At 37.6% G+C, this 16,995-nt stretch overlaps 1 protein-coding gene across 5 annotated transcripts in view; it reads right to left on the bottom strand.

The window, feature by feature from the left end:
- Positions 1-16,995, bottom strand: part of BRIP1 (BRCA1 interacting helicase 1) — a 119,606-nt gene that overhangs the window by 80,930 nt on the left and 21,681 nt on the right. For all 5 annotated transcript variants that reach the window (XM_061368415.1, XM_061368432.1, XM_061368440.1 and 2 more), the window contains exon 14: positions 16,488-16,649. In XM_061368415.1, the coding sequence (XP_061224399.1) occupies positions 16,488-16,649 (162 nt within the window). The remainder of the gene's footprint in view (positions 1-16,487; positions 16,650-16,995) is intronic.

Genomic DNA, 16,995 nt, shown 5'->3' with positions numbered 1-16,995 from the left:
CGACAGTGAAGTGGAGGAGGCAGAGGAGTGCAGATACCAAATTCATACATCGAGTTTTATCAAATGTTTTGCTTGAATGCAGTGCAAGTACCTTGACAGAAAAATAACAGGTGTCAAAACCAAACAAGGAGTTTTTATTTCCTCTGCACCTACTGAAACCCCTCACATTCAGAGAGAATGTCAAGAAGATACGCAGTTTTCTCGCCTTACTACAAAATGTTTTTGGAGTGTCTGCAAAGAAAGAACAGTACAGGTTGCTTTATATATCACAGGACAAATCAACCTGCATCTGCACTGGCTTCCTCCTCTCTTCCTTTTAGTGAAAGAAAAGTAAAAATCCATACACTGACAGATCCTTCTACAAATTTATGCTATTAGGATGGAGAACATCACATTTTCCACTAAAGTAATCTTCTGATGATCTCAAGGCACAGACGTTTTTATAATGTATCTAATTCCACAGGTATTGCATTACCTTTAATAAGCTTCCAGGATGCTGCACTTTGCTGAGTCAGCTGCTTAGCTACAGCTGTAACTTTTTTTCAAACCACTCTCCCCCTGTCCCAAAGCTCTGGTCCGTTCAGCGTGATGGTTGAATACCTGGGTGAATGCTGTACTTCTATTATGAAAGAATGAAACTGTCTCTATATTAGTGATAATCCCAAAATACATTCAGTCACTAATAAATGCATTTAGTATGTTACACACTAAAGGCCTTAAACACAGGTTATTTCAAAGTAGCCCTGGAGAATGTATCTGGCCAAACTCCACCCACTTTTTTCACATCACTTACATACTGGTATTACAGGTTCTTTAGCAACTAAGATGGTTTGGAAAAGTATTCAACTAGTAGAAGTTATTTAACAGTCCTGTGAACTAAAAGGATTGCCAAGCCTATGTACTAAATGACCCAGAATCCCCCAGGTAACTGACATCCAGAACAACTAGAACTGTTCAGTGTGGGGGAAACAACAGTTTACAAAACCAACATGGTGGCTTGAGATCAGTAATTAATTCCATTTGCACTTTTAAAACCAAACAAAACACGAAAACCAAAGCCCAACAGCAGCAACAACAGAAATAGTCCTTTCTGGTTAAAAGTGAACACAAAGGAAACAGTAGAAGGAAGAAAGTAAATAGAGTAGTGAAACGGGAATAAAAGATTTCAGGGACCAGAGGTAACTGTCTGGAAGGATTTGTGTGAAAGAAAAACACTGAGTTTCTTTCCAGAAACAGGAGGGAAAATATCTGGGCCAATGAACCTGTAAAATCTAGTGTCCGTTATCCAAAACTTTAAAACGAATTTGGAATAGCACTCCAGAACTATTAAAAATAGCACTATAAAAAGCACAATGTCCCTTAAGAAGAATAAAAGGTCATATGTATGAAAAGAAAGCAATGAAACCCAATAACATTTATCAACATCACCAAAAATATTACCTGCTTTTAAAAGGACTGAAAGAATACATGTCTTTCGGCCACCAGTCATTTCCCAAGCTGCAGAATCAATTTACATTTCATCTTTGTGCCTTTTTTCATTTTTAATCAACCTTTACACCTTTTCAGCAGTGATTTTATTCTCAATGCATTCCTGACCAAAAAAGAAAACCCCTCAATTTAGCCTGACACCCAGACATTTGCACTGCACGGGGCTGGGGCTCCACCAGCCAAGAATAACTTAGACCATTGAATTATTTAAGCAGTTGTTTGCACTCAATTAGATTTTCATGAAAGGTTAAGCAATAGACTGATTCACAGAAACCTCTTTGTGGTTATGGGAAGTATCTAACATAATACAGAGAGATATTTAAAATTCATTCGTTTAAATTACTAAGCTGATACAAAATACTGAAGCACCTAGTCATCAAAAAAAGATATTTAAAATTTCAAATTAAATTTTCTCAATTTCTAACAGATTTCATTTAAAGAGAACATAAAAATATCTGTCCCTAAAAGTTTTTATTTGTGAAGTAAAATCTACTCATAAAATAGAATACTAATTTCCCACTGTTAATGGGAAACTGGAGACAAATACCAAAAGCTTGTATAAATACATATGCACGGGTAATCTTTTCTTTATGTGCCAAAAAGAAACTGATTCAATGCAGCATTTTAATGGAAACAGGCCACACAGAGATGCTATTCTTATCAAGGAGAGGCTATGGCTCCTTTCTGCTGCATATTTCCCTATTTATAATCATCATGGGGCTACCACAAGCAATGCAAAGAAGCTTCCAAGCTTTTTTTGAACCATACCTGGTTTACAAAGAACTAACTCCCTATCAGTTTCTGTCTGGTCTCACTTTCCTAAAGTTTCAATGCACAATGATTGCAAACAGAATATATATAAATATGAAAATAAAATATTGAACATTTTTTTCTGTGATCAGGAAAAAGAAACCAATAATTAAAAAATACAGGGAAAACAGTATGTTCATAGAATCATAGAATAGTTAGGGTTGGAAAGGACCTCAAGATCATCAAGTTCCAACCGACCTGCCATGGGCAGGGACACCTCCCACTAAACCATGCCACACAAGGCCTCGTCCAACCTGGCCTTGAACACTGCCAGGGATGGAGCATTTACAACCTCCCTGGGCAACCCATTCCAGTGCCTCACCACCCTTACAGGAAAGAATTTCCTCCTTATATCCAATCTAAACTTCCCCTGTTTAAGTTTTAACCCATTACCCCTTGTCTTATCACTACAGTCCCTAATGAATTGATATGCTGGAGGGAAGGAATGCCATTAAGAGGGACCTTGACACACTTGTGAGGTGGGCTGATGCCAACCTCATGAAGTTTAACCATGCCAAGTGCAAGGTCCTACACCTGGGTTGGAGCAATCCCAGACACAGCTACAGGCTGGACAGAGAAGAAATTCAGAACAGCCCTGCGGAGAAGGACTTGGGGGTGCTGGTCGATGAGAAAATGAACATGAGCCGGCTTCAGTGTGCGCTTGCAGCCCAGAAAGCCAACCGTATCCTGGGCTGCATCAAAAGCAGTGTGACCAGCAGGTCAAAGGAGGTGATCCTGCCCCTTTATTCTGCTCTTGTGAGACCTCACTTGGAGTATTGTGTGCAGTTCTGGTGTTCTCAACAAAAAAAGGACATGGAACTGTTGGAACAAGTCCAGAGGAGGCCACGAGAATGATCAGGGGACTGGAGCACCTCCCATATTAAGATCGGCTGAGAAAGTTGGGGCTGTTCAGCCTGGAGAAGAGAAGGCTGCATGGAGACCTCATAGCAGCCTTCCAGTATCTGAAGGGGGCCCATAGGGATGCTGGGGAGGGACTCTTCATTAGGGACTGTAGTGGTAGGACAAAGGGTAATGGGTTAAAACTTAAACAGGGGAAGTTTAGATTGGATATAAGGAGGAAATTCTTTCCTGTTAGGGTAGTGAGGCACTGGAATGGGTTGCCCAAGGAGGTTGTGAATGCTCCATCCCTGGCAGTGTTCAAGGCTAGGTTGGATGAGGCCTTGGGTAATATGGTTTAGAGCAAGGTGTCCCTGCCCATGGCAGGGGGGTTGGAACTTGATGATCTTAAGGTCCTTTCCAACCCTAACTATTCTATGATTCTATGATTCTATGAAGAGTCCTTTCCCAGCATCCCTATAGGCCCCCTTCAGATACTGGAAGGCTGCTCTGAGGTCTCCACGCAGCCTTCTCTTCTCCAGGCTGAACAGCCCCAACTTTCTCAGCCTGTCTTCATATGGGAGGTGCTCCAGTACCCTGATCATCTAATCGCTGAAGTTGATGTATGCTTAGCAGGTTATTCTCTTCTGTAAGACAAACTGTATTGTATTGGAAAGACTTTGACAGTCCAGAGATGGAATCCAGGGAGTGGTGAAGGGACCTCGACCCAAGCCATATCTCTTTCAGAGTTATGAAGAAAGATCATGCAGTCTTTTCATTTTCCTAACAGGTGATCTATATCATTCCTCAACACATCTCCTGGGAGAAAGCTGCCCTCAACTGGAAATCTGCAGTACTACTACATGTGCTATTTCATGAGGTTTTCCACTTTGAGATCTCTTACCGTTTCTTCACTGCCATGTAAGAGTCTGTGATTTTCAAGAACTTGGGGGAGGAAGTATCTTTTTTTATCCTTTTAAGTTCAGAAGTACTGTACTTATTTTCCCAAGGAAAATTTTAAACACCTGTGAAAGTAACTCAAATATTTAGGACTAAGACTAACATATTGAGATAGCCACACATACTAGGCAATGCAGGATTATACCTGTGCTAACCCACACAGGCTTGGCAGCCACACTGTGAGGGGGGAAGAAAGATAAAAATACTAAAGCTACTGTGCAACTCAACTACATAATTAAACTAAACCCTGAACATGGTGAAAAACTCCGTATTATGAACAAGATTCTGATCACCATGTGCACACTCCAGCACAATAAAAGGTGAATAATTCATACTCATTTTCAAAGGAAAAGTATGCATCACTCAACTTGGGGGAAACACAGGGGATTTCACTGGTATGATTTTTCTTTAGGGACAATGACAAAGTGCCGCTCACCAGCAGGAAACTGAAGCACTGAACTGTGTTCCATGTGCCATAAATCAACACTGCAGCCTACAGGATGTCTCTCTGGTACCAACATACCATCAATTTTTCAATAACCTCCTTAAATAATGGAATATGTGAACGGCGACAACAGTAATGAAAAATGAAATGTTTTGCACGCCAAAGACTCTAGAATAACACGGTTAATATGTTGCTTCTACAGTTAAAGAAGCTTCTTTATATAAAATCTTTTCCCCAAAACCCCAGTCTGTTTTACCACAGAACAATCTGGATAGCCTTTGAAGCATTCAATCTTTGAGCTCCGTCACAGCTGTTTCTAAACAACCTGGTTCAAAACAGGGTTTCTTTTGTGGTTTTAAAATTAACCAAGACAACAGCTTTCTGTGTTACCAGAACTGCTTGTACATTCACCCTAGGCTATCATTACACTTCCACGTTCCAGTGAGGGAGCAATCCTTCACACAAAGAAAGCTCCCCAGAAAAAAAGTATTTTTTAAAAGCCTTGTGTAGATCCTGGTCCAGAATCAAACCCCAAATTATTAATTGTTCATTCATGAAGTCAGTAATCTTCACTGCTGCCCATCATGAGCCAAAACCCAAGTTCACTCATCTTTGACCTTTTTTTTTCCCCGGAATAAAGAGGAAAAAAGGACAAGGTTGTCTTAGTGGCACATGAGCAGTGAAACACAGTACCATCTGGGAGAATTGATTCAACAGACGTGCAGGCATGAGGCTGACCAAGTCTATGAATACTCACACAGTAAATGGGGGCAGGCAGATGCCTGTCATGGGGAACTGACACCAAGGGTGGGAGAGTAACAGGTTTTAGCTTTTAGTCTTCTATTAACACTAACAGAGAATATATTTTTATATTCATAGAAGCCATTTTACACCTGTAGTTTTTATGGCATTTTAAGAAAGATTAATATTCCTTTACTTCCTCAGACAGCTTAGTCATTTTTCACTGCTATACAGCAAATCAGTGCACATATCATCAGATAATTTCTCAGCAACAATCATGTATTGTATGCCTGATGTTGAGCTCTGAATAAGTAATGACATAATGATAAATTATGATAGCAGGGAACCCATAACAACTCTTATTCTTAAAGAAATCTAAAATCTGACATTTGGGACGCAGGACCACTACACAAGAAAAATCAGTACAATTCCACACCTACGGCAAAGAATCAAACAAATGTTCAAATACAGAAATGCAAAGTGAAAAAACTTTCTGCAATCCTGACAACGCCAACAATGACCCTTACCCATGCCACCAGTAGCAGAAACACATTTCAGTCAGAAGTAATTAAGAAAGAAACAATTAATTAATCTCACACAGCAAGAAGCTATTCAAAGACTTCACTGAACGAAAGTTTCACAGTAATCTGTGATTAAGTATATAACTGTTAACTGTAACATTTCTATAACAAGAGATAAGATAGGATTCCATAGGTAAAAGGGCATGAATAATAAGAATGAATCATAAACTCTTCTCTATCCCACAGAAAGACTCCACTGCTGGGGAGGAAATCCTGAAGGCAGGGTCTGTAAACACAAACTTTACCATAAATCCACTGACCTCACTGGAAACGTTAAGGCTAAAAGTTAAGACTTGATTTTAAGGCAAGGTTATCCCAACTTTCCAATGAGGTAGAATTGTTCTGAATTTTGAAAATTCCAAGAATCCCTTTCAATACATTTAATATTCATATTCTTGTATACGCTGCTACACTGCTGATGCAGAACATGATATCTAAATACATGCTTTTAAGTATATTTTATCTTATATATAGAGACAATGAAATATATGACTTTTCACACAAGTCGCTCACATCTCCGCCACATCAGGCGGTGAATCTCTCAGAAACACCAAAAAGACCAGAAACTCTGTAGGCTGTAATGGTTCAGAACAACAGTAATGCCAAAATAACCTGTGCAAGACACACTATCCTCTTAAAAATAATGTTGCTTATGTATATTGTTCCTTATTAATAACTTTTTCCATCCCACTTTCTCTCCCCTTCATTAAAAGCTCTTGAGGAAAAAGACACAATGACTGTAATTGTTATTTACTATTTGGACTCCAAGATTCACAGAGTGCAAAATTCTTGACTGTGAAAGCTCATTTTCAATGCAGATACTACTGGAGTGGTAAGAAAAATAAGTGAGCAGGAAGTGTTAATTACAAGGGAAATTGGAGCATGTGTTAACTAGACACAACAATTCAGCTTGCAGCACTTTGACAAGTCAGAGCTCAGAAGTGCAAAACAATACTAGATTTTCAGTTTATTTTCCTGATGCTGTATGCTCAGAGTATTTAAACTAACAGCATAATAAAATATTAAACTGCACAGCTCCCAGGGTGTGAAAGTCACAAGCAAAACACTCATCTACCAGCACGGCATATGATTTTTTTAGACATAATACCCAATAATCTGCCACAGACTGTCGCTACGGATTCTACTTTATATGATGTGCAGATGCTATCAGGAAGTATATTTGCTCCATGTAAAAAGCAAGTGCCACAGGGCACTTGAATAATTGCACATCACCTGCTGGTCACCATAGCAGATCAGTAAGCCACAGAAAGTATATTTGTTCATTTCTGCAGCCAGTAATTCAAAAAGATAAGGTGGGATTCAAACCACACCTAGAAATTTCCCCTGAGCCAAGAGCACTGAGCTGCTAGAACACAAGCACCACAGTCATTGCGCACCCAGAAGACTGTCCATGTTTAGAATGTCTGACTGCAATAAGCAGTACATACAGACAGCAAACAGCTCCTCCATTCCCACAGTTTCTGCAGGCTTCCACAGAACAAGCAGTTAGAGCAGCTCATTCCTTTTGTATCACCTCACCCAAATTTCCACTCACCCTGAATATTCACCTGAGTAACTCTGCAGTTTATTTGGTTAATATGCAGCAGAGACTCAGTTAACAAAGCTGTAATTTCATACCAACAACTTTATAACATAAACCATATTTCATAAAGAGTTCAGAATTTCCAAATGAGTATCTTTATAGATTCTCATATTAAGGTCAATCACTGAAAACTGTGTAAAAAAGCACAGTAATATCTCATCCCTGAGACTGAGCAGTAAAAGGAATGATGCTGCTCCCTTCCTTGAGCGTGCAGTATCATCTCTTCCCTTGAGCTATCTCTGACACTTCTGTGAACTCCAGATGAGCCAACTCAGTTCACAAAGCCAGCAGAAAACTAACCAGAGGAAAAAAAAAAAAAAAAGGATAAAAACTTTTTTTTTGTTCTAGAGATCCAAATCTCTGATACAAAATTCAAAGTAGCACAAGAATGATCACAAGAGAAGGGGGAAGAACTTTGTCATTCAGCAGCAAGCTGCTGGATCACCTCCTCCAACTTCTCTAAGCACATCTAAAGTTTGGATTGTCTCTGACTTCCCAGAAACCGGGAAAATTACCCAATAACCAGTGCACGTATCTAGGATCCTGTCATATTATTTAAGAACGAAAACACGTATTGTGCAACTATTCAGATTGTCAGTTATCACTCCCCAAAGATAAAATTTTATCTTTGAAGGAGCCCAAGGATCAACATTTTTATTGGCCTGCTTTGTGAGTAACACATGTGGATGGTCAAAACTGAAATCAGCCATCAGTAACCAAGCAGCAGAGAAAGAAGAAACGCACAGAAACACCCCAGACACAAACAACTCGAGAGGTTAAAGAATCCTAAGTGAAAACATTCTAATAAATTCATAACAAAACAAGCAACAGCTTTAAAAATCTAGAACTTCAACTATATTGCACTTCAATTATTCCTTTGAAGGATAATTGAGCACTTTCAGCTTTCATATTTCAAGGAGGTATGTTTGCTGCAGCTTTTATAATTACACAAGAAGTTATCTTGTGTAGTATGAAGTACGTAGCTCCATCTTCAGATTTAGTTTAGCAGAGTAACTTGATTGAACACATGACAAGAAAGAAGGAGGCTTGCCAGCATAACTTTAGGATGAATATATACCTGGCTATAGAAAAACTTATTCTAATTCTTTTTGTACAAACTTCACTATTCCTTCTGCTACTGTCTTTCTATTTGAACCAATATCACCACAACAGCCTTCAGTGCCTGAGGCAGAGAAAAGACCATAGTGATGGAATGGTTGAAGTCTTCCACAGCACACAGTGATTTTTACGTACATGTCTTTGCCATGCCCAAGTCAATGGGAAATATTGAAACTGTAGACTTCAGAAATCACATTAAGATTTACAGGAGCTATTGGAGCTGTCAGAAGACACCTCAGATAATGCACACCAAACCTGAAAAATGTTCTTCTGGATGAATGTGAGGGCCCCAATATCTAGACAGCTTATATTACAGGCATTTAAATGTTCAAATTATGGAAAAATAGAGAATAAATCTGAAAGTAGATACTGTATATGATTAATGGGAGCAAATAAAACCATAGAAGATGAAGAAGCTGAGATAAAGATCAGAGAGAAAAAAGTATCAGTGAAGAGTAGAAGTGAAAAGCAAGCAATGAAGAAACAATAGTGGACAACAAGTAAAACAAGATTCTACCCATATGGGTTTATAACGTACAAATGTTGCAATGCACAGGTTTCAACTTTTTGTAATTCTGCTTTTTTAGATCACATTTTCCCCAAATTATGCCCCCTCAGACAGAAATCACTTTACCAAGATTTTCATCAGAGTAATGCAGACAGAGCTTCAGAATCTGGCAATAAGCCTTTCTTTTGAAAAAAAAAGAAACAAAACCTGAAGGGTCACTGTAGTGTTATGAGCCCCACCTCAGCTTCCACAGTCACCGGCAAAGATCCAGTGGCTTCCAGGGGGTATTGCACAGAGTGGACAGTGCCAGGGAAGAGACCCAGAGAACTTCTCACATGTTGTTTGATTACTCTTCCAACATTTTGCTCTTCTTTCATTGTTGGATACTTTCACATAACGTGATATAGCAAGGATGGCAGAATTCTATTCTCTGAAGTATTTTCTTGGTTTTAGGGTTTCTTACATAGTGTAATAGCATCATTGAAGCTGTTTGGCTCAAACAGATAAGGCTTCTCGAACAAGAGAATGCCTTCTGCTTGAGGGCAGAAAGCAAATGATGTGCAGAAAGTATCATTACTAATTTGTAATTATTTCATAACTTACCTGTGACATGCCAGCCTGTTTGAAGGCTTCCTTTCTTTTCATCCCAAAAATGTGATGTTGGATATTAGCTATAGTTAAAACATCTAATACTAGATGACCCATTGAAACATTCTCTTGCCAGTATAATTTTTAAGCTATAACAATGTAAATCATATTTTCCATCATTAAGAATATGCAGAAAGTTAACGTTTATGTATCTTCAAGGAACAAATTTCTGTCATAAAAGATACCTGGTGCAAACAGATACCTACATCTTGCAAAGGTTTACACACAGGAGTAAATCTCTTCTTCAAAGTACTCCTACAGCTGTCAACAAGAATATTAAAAAGAATATTACTCTTGATAAAGCATTTAGTCCTGCATATAATACCTAAATATACCTATCTAAAAAAATTAAGCAAACTAATGGAACCCACCCATAATAATATATAATGCATAATTCCTCACCTAAGAACTCCACAATCAGTGTGACTGCACCATGGAGCAACCATCTCTGGTGCAAATAACTGTTTTCCCATTTAATTTCAAATTCACCTTTTAACTGCACAAACATAATGGTTTCCACTTTTTTCCTCCAAACACATTACAAGCCAAAAGACACTGTGGAATGTTTATCTCTTATCTGGATATTGTCATTTTACTGTCTCAGACTTCTTAAAACAAGCTTTTCGCTAGGGAGGAAATCAGTCAGCATCAGACCTAGTGGGGAAACCCTGCACTTGCTCAATGTCTGTGGCTCTTGCATAGTTCCAGATGTTCAGAACATTAATAATGCACTAACTCAAAACCTCTTTTTGAAACTTTAGAATGTGCAAATTGCATTAAAACCTCTTTGCCCTCATTAATGGTATTGTTACAATCCCAGTACCCTGGAAAATGTTTTTTGGCATTTGTTTAACTTTGTGATATTGCCATTTACTCTTTTTAACAGCCAGTGTTCAAATCTTAATGCTTTTAATAGGCCTGGCTAAACAGACTACCACCTTTTGTAAATTTATTGAAGTAATTTATTAAATAAGTAAAGGTTGTCTGAAGGCAGTGTTGGGGTTTTCATTGATAGCAGCTAAAAAAAAATGGGTTTCTTATAATTTATTTACAAAACTGTGTTTCAGCAAACTTCTACAAATTAAAATATTTTGTTCTTTTTTCGGTCTTACAACTGATGCATTTTCTGACACTCTGACACAGGCTTCTTGAAAAAGAAATAACAATTCTACCAACCTCATACAAATCTCAGTAAGAAAGGGGTCTGTCTTAGGCTAAGAAGTGCCAGACATTCAGAATTAATGCAGAAACTGTATCCCTCTCTCAGCCTGTCATATGTAGGGGTGGCACATTTATGTTCAGGCCAGGAAATAGCACATTCAAGGATCCAGGCTCATATCCAATGCAGATGCACTGCTCCACAATGGCAGGAGAGTGCAATAGCAAGAGGTTAAACTGAGGTCCCTCCTGTTGATTCCAAACAACTACCTAGACTGAACCCAAAGATTCTCAATCTATTTGAAAACAGCACACGTTATACCTACTGCCATGCTCTGTTACATCTATTGCCAGGCTCTATGCTGCTCAGAGTTAACTGATGTTAAGGTCTGCCTGCCTTTAGTTGTGTAATACCACCAAGAATGGTTTTGTCAACAGACCAGTGAACAGCACTTGTCTGTAACTTCACTACAGCTTTGGCTGATACCTTAAACATGGAAAGGAAACCAAGACAGTCAACAGAGGTGTTCCAGTCCAAATGGATTTACTGTCACCGAATCCTGACTGTTCTCACTGAAGAGAACATGATCAGCCAAGGAAACAGGTAAATGGGACAAGACTGACAGAACCTAATCTCTGAACTAGCTGCTCTTAAGATGAAATACATAGCAACTCAAATGTGAAATTCAGCATTTATATTTTGCTGAAGTTACTATATATGTATCATTATCATCTCACCCCAAAATTCTCAAGGGGAGCAGCAAATGCAATGCAGCATTAATTGGGCTGTACCTATATGTTAATAGGAATATAATACAACATAATAGTTCTGCCAGGTCCAAGACATTTCCCTCTACAAAACTATTTGATACGGTATAATGCAAAATACACAGCAACAGTGTGCAGCTGCTGAGCAAGACTGCTTTAACTTCAAAAGTTAACGCTTTGTAAAAGAAAGCAAATACAAATGAAATACAATTAATCCGAGTCAGTGGAGAACACTAGATCTTGAAGGTGTAAGCAGAAAAGAAAAAAAGCAGTAAACAAATGTTGGATTCTCAAGAGAAGAATACTTTCCAGTTGTTAAGTTTTACTGTTTGAAAACCACCATTCAAACCCTTTTGGGCAACTACATTATTTTACAAATGTTACTTTCAAGTTATGGCTCAACAATTAGCAGATACATACAAATTCAGTAACAATGCCTCATAGAAAAAAAACACACCCAAGCAAAACACAACAAAACCCCAACATTAACATCACTGGCCAAAGCTTATTTTGTAGAAAAGCTACTAAAGGTCAGTTAATTCATCATGATGGATTATCACTAAAATCTATAAGCATTAGCATTTTTCTCCTTGCTGAATACCTTGACTTTGATATGACACATACTGGATGAATCATCTAAGATGCAGGCATCAAGCAAGATATATCTTAATGCAGACAGGTTGGCAACATGAACCCTAATGGTCCTTATCTTAATCTTGTTTAAAAGCATTTTAGATTTCTGAGCAATCTTTTCACCTTCTGATATTCTCTTTTATAGAGTGTTTTTGCTGGAGTTGCTACTGACTTTCACATAAACTCATTTTTGTTGCATAATATCACCAGTCTTAGTAGCCCTCAAATGATCTACGTTTGCAATTTAATCAAGGCTAAGATTAAGCTTATGTTAAAAAAAGTCAACATGCCAGAAAAATTTGTATGTTATTGTAGATTATCCATTTGTGAAACATGGCATCACAGCTGTTCAGAACAGACACCCACCAAACATGGAGACATGTATCTGATGCACTGTTTTATTCCCATCCATATATTTTCCTCTACTGCATTATTAACCTCAGATATTTTCCATATGTATTTTTTAAAGTGTCACTTTTCAATGAAAAATATGTTTATTCAAATACCTGATCAAGATAAAAAGAAGTTTCTCTAGTATTGCTTTTTTCCTATTCACATTGCATCTGGCAATTCCAAATTACACAGACAGAGCAAGATTGCAGACTTTGCCCACAGAACTGCACTGAGCAGTGCAGTTGAACCCAAACAATGAAGCAGGGGATAGAAGGGGCACAGAAGATAACTACCAAATTATTTTTTATTCAGACTTTTTTGCAGTAACAGAAGTTCATACATTAGGCAAAAAGATCTTTCAAAAGTAACTTCTCAGCCTAAGTACCTTCTTAAACGAATCATTAGGAAAGAATGCAGGTTTACAATGTTGACTTCCAATTCTTTACAAAACAGTTGAATAACATTCTACAGATTATAAATACCTTGCTGTAAGGGGCACTCCAGAGCAAAACATAGACAAGTGACTACTACCTCTTCCTGGCAGGGGACAGCTTCTTCAAAGAAATCTAGAATCTCCCAGGAAATAATCTACCTAAAGAAGCACTAACAGGGAAAAATCCAAGCCATTAATGGATGCTTTCTGCACGCATTAGCACTGGAAGGAGTATGTGACTGAAACACCAGCTGCTACAGCAACAGACCCTGCTGACATTTATAGCATCCATCTCCAATGTTCTATGAGCAGGAGCCAGTTTTTTCATTTTATGATTAGGTTAACGTAGTGACATTTAGAAATTTAACTTGCCCTCTATTTGTACGTGGAAACTTTCTAGTACTTTGACATCTTCTAGGTGAGTATGAGAGAGTTTTTCTATTATACATTTCAGAAGCCTGAAAAAAATGACTAAATTTCTGCCAGAGTTTGTTTCTCCAGCTCTAACATGAATACAGGAGTCAGTCATCACTTTCACTAAGTATTGGTAGAGCATTACTTTCATGCATAAAAAGCAACCTGAAATTCCAGAAAAAAAAAATAGAGAAACAAATACTACTCATAAAAGCTCCTTAAATTCCAGACTGGGAAGTTTAAATTATATTATTTGTTCTATTTCTACCAGAAATTTATTTTCAACATTGTGTAGTGAAGCTCTCCCTAACAGGACAAGCAAAAGGAGAACACTGCCTGGTGCTTGATTTAGGGTCCCAACATCAGTCATCATAAACTGCCTCAGGCAGGCTTCTCAACTTCTGCTACCTGTGGCAGAGGTTAGACCCTCCACTTTTTTTGTTTCCATAGACTGAGGCAAAAAAGTGGTGATTTACCATTTCTACAATGAAAAAGAACATTTAGCTATATTTTATTGAAGTGAACAAAATTCAAAGTGAACAGAAATGAACAAAAGTGCTATTTCTGTTCTTAACATCTCCTTGCATCTAAACCCTTGAAAGTAACATACAATTTACTAGCTGAATTACATTAATAATGGGCTTTCCAGAAAAATAAAACTAACTTTATTTACAAACAAAAGAATTTGGGATAACTATCAAAGAGGTTTTCAGGCAAACAGGTAAGAAAGAATGGGCAGGATGAGTGCTGAAAGTGAGGTACTGAACCAGGCAGAGCCATCCAAGAAGCAGGGCTTCTCATTCTTAAAACTGGAAGAGAATGTTGCACTTGAAAACACATCTGTAAGTGCAACCAAACTGACATCCAGTGTACATGCCTAAATTCAAGCTCCATCACATCATCTGCATAGACAGTACTCAACATTCAGAGCATTGCCATCAGCCTTCCAGACATGTAGAAACTTTATTTTTCACTTAATCTGAAGTTGAAACTCCAATTCATAAAACCCTCAAAAAATCTGCTTAACTCATAATGGTTAATTTAGTGATGTATGTGACATGTATATTCAGATCACAAAAGCCTTTAATAATTTCTTTAAAAGCTGTGGGGTTTTTTAGAGATAGAGCAACCTCCACACAAAAATCTCTGAAAATCAGGTTTGAAATGTAAATGTGCAGGTAAGCCATATTCTGTACGATGACAAAAGAAAAACACCTTGTTTTCCCTGTACTAATATGCTTATGCTTACATTATTCTGTGTTTTCAACATATTAATCTCAGACTTACAGGCAACCCGATCCAGAATAGTAAAAGTGGAATGAAAAAGGGCATCAGTAGAAAAATATTGGCAATGTGATTTAAAAATATCATCTTTCAATTGTCTGCAATTTATATTTATCAATATTTTTGCTAGGACCATGGAAGTGCTCCCACAAAGAAAAAAGACCACTCACTGTGTTTAGCTAGATGACCTTTCAGTGAAACATAAGGGCAGTGAGAGGGGGAGGATACAAGAGCTGTCCAGCAATCTCTTTCCTTCCTTATTAAATGTCATTACAAATTCTCTCTATGCTTTCAATTCAGATTACTATTCTCATATAAAACTTTCATAAATATTTGTTAGGTCTGGATACCTAAGATCAACCATCACATACTGTTCAACATCATACACTGGAGTAAAAAGAATAATGACAATACTCCTGTTTCAATTCTTCAATAAATTGAATGCAAAATTTCTTTTCAGATCATTAACTATGCATGTAAGTCAGCGTCTTGAGCCAGGTTAAGTAAATTTATAGTCAGTAACCTGCTTTACCAGTGACTGTACATTACCTGGTCTAACATGGTCACCTAATGGTCACTGTCAGTAATTGCATCGATAACTGTAATTCTTTATAGACACCCAGTAAAGAAAAACCCATCACTTTGCAGCCTCATCAGTAGCCTCATCAATTATTTCTTTCTCTTTTTTAAATTTTTCTTATTTTCCTCTTAAGGAACCTTTGAGATGAGGGAGATGGTTGAATCTGTTATTCGCTGGGGGGGGTTGTTCATTTGGTAGGATTTTGTGAGTTTGGGGTTTTTTTTAGAGGTTTTTGTTTTCTTTATTGAGAGGATTTTTTTAAATCATAAACGATGGTTCCAAATGAAAAAAGTCACACTCTTGCAAGCATTACAAGACAAATGGGTATGAATTACGGAATTATACTGCAGGTTTATATTCCTGTTCCTCAGAACTGACCATAAATAACACTAAGAAAGAACTGAGAGAAGAAAGCAGAACCAGTGTGAGGTACAGATTAACCACACTTAGATACCTGTTGTCAGTGAAATTAGATATGACATAATTTGAAATTGAGAAATTTGATTCCTTTCAGACAATGTCAGTGAGCAATTCCCCTGACTCAAGAAAAATACACCAGAATCTCCAATGAAGTGAAATGGAACAAAAAACAAGGAAATAAGAAATTAACTGGATGAATACAGCATTCAAGTAGCACACAGAGAACATGTCAAGGCAGTCTTGCTGCTGAGTTATACACAAAGATTTTCCTTTCCTGATGTGCATCACAAAGATTAGGTCGGGGGATTTCAAAACATTCAGGAAAGTTTCAAAGTTTCCAGTTTCAAAACATTCAGGAAAGCAATTAAAAAACCCCTGCAGATCAATCTGTCTTGTTTCGTAAAACTGAAGAAATTGTACCCATTCACTAAGATACAGACACCTGCTGAAAACAAATATAAACACACGTTTTCATTAAAACAAACTTGTATACCAGCCTATAGGAAATTCAAGACCTGACAATATAATGTCATCACAATGTGTTATTACATTTATTTTATAAACATTTATATATGCTGATGCATAAAGCAAGAGATTACACAGTACATTTTCAAGCAAAATGTGTGTGGTTTCAAAGGAGGAATAGAAATTAAGATTTCCTTACCTTATAGGATTGCAAAAAGCACAAAATTCCTTGCGCTACTGTTTGACACACTGAAAGCAGAAGTGCTCCCACCTCATCCTGGAACTCAAAGGTCTCTGTATGCTGGAACGTGCCACACAACTTCCGACCATTAGGGCCCACTCCAATGGTGCCAATCCAAACCTGGTGTAGTTCATATTTAAAAAGTTAATTCTAAAATACACAGCACAAACTGTATTAAATTACTTGAGGTTAACTAATGAAATATTAAGTGTGAGGGGAAATATTGAAATACAATATTAGATTTCTAAACAAATTAATTCCAGCACTTAGAAGTGGAATAACCGATAAGACGGCTGTTTATCAATATAGCACAACTTCAACTTTTCCAGGAACACGTTTAAAACTGCCCCTTTTTCCATTTGAAAATGTATTATATAATTGCATTAATCCAAGCAATAGTTCTGTACATTCCTTTTTACACTTACAGAATGTGTTTGTTATGAACAGTCGCTATTTCTCATCCAAT

This window comes from Neopsephotus bourkii, unplaced genomic scaffold (genome assembly GCF_033783945.1).
Source record: "Neopsephotus bourkii isolate Nb327-2 ecotype Australia unplaced genomic scaffold, CSIRO-AGI_Nbou_v1 NB_140, whole genome shotgun sequence".
Classification (NCBI taxonomy): Eukaryota; Metazoa; Chordata; class Aves; order Psittaciformes; family Psittacidae; genus Neopsephotus; species Neopsephotus bourkii.
This window is presented reverse-complemented; position numbering and strand designations above follow the sequence as displayed.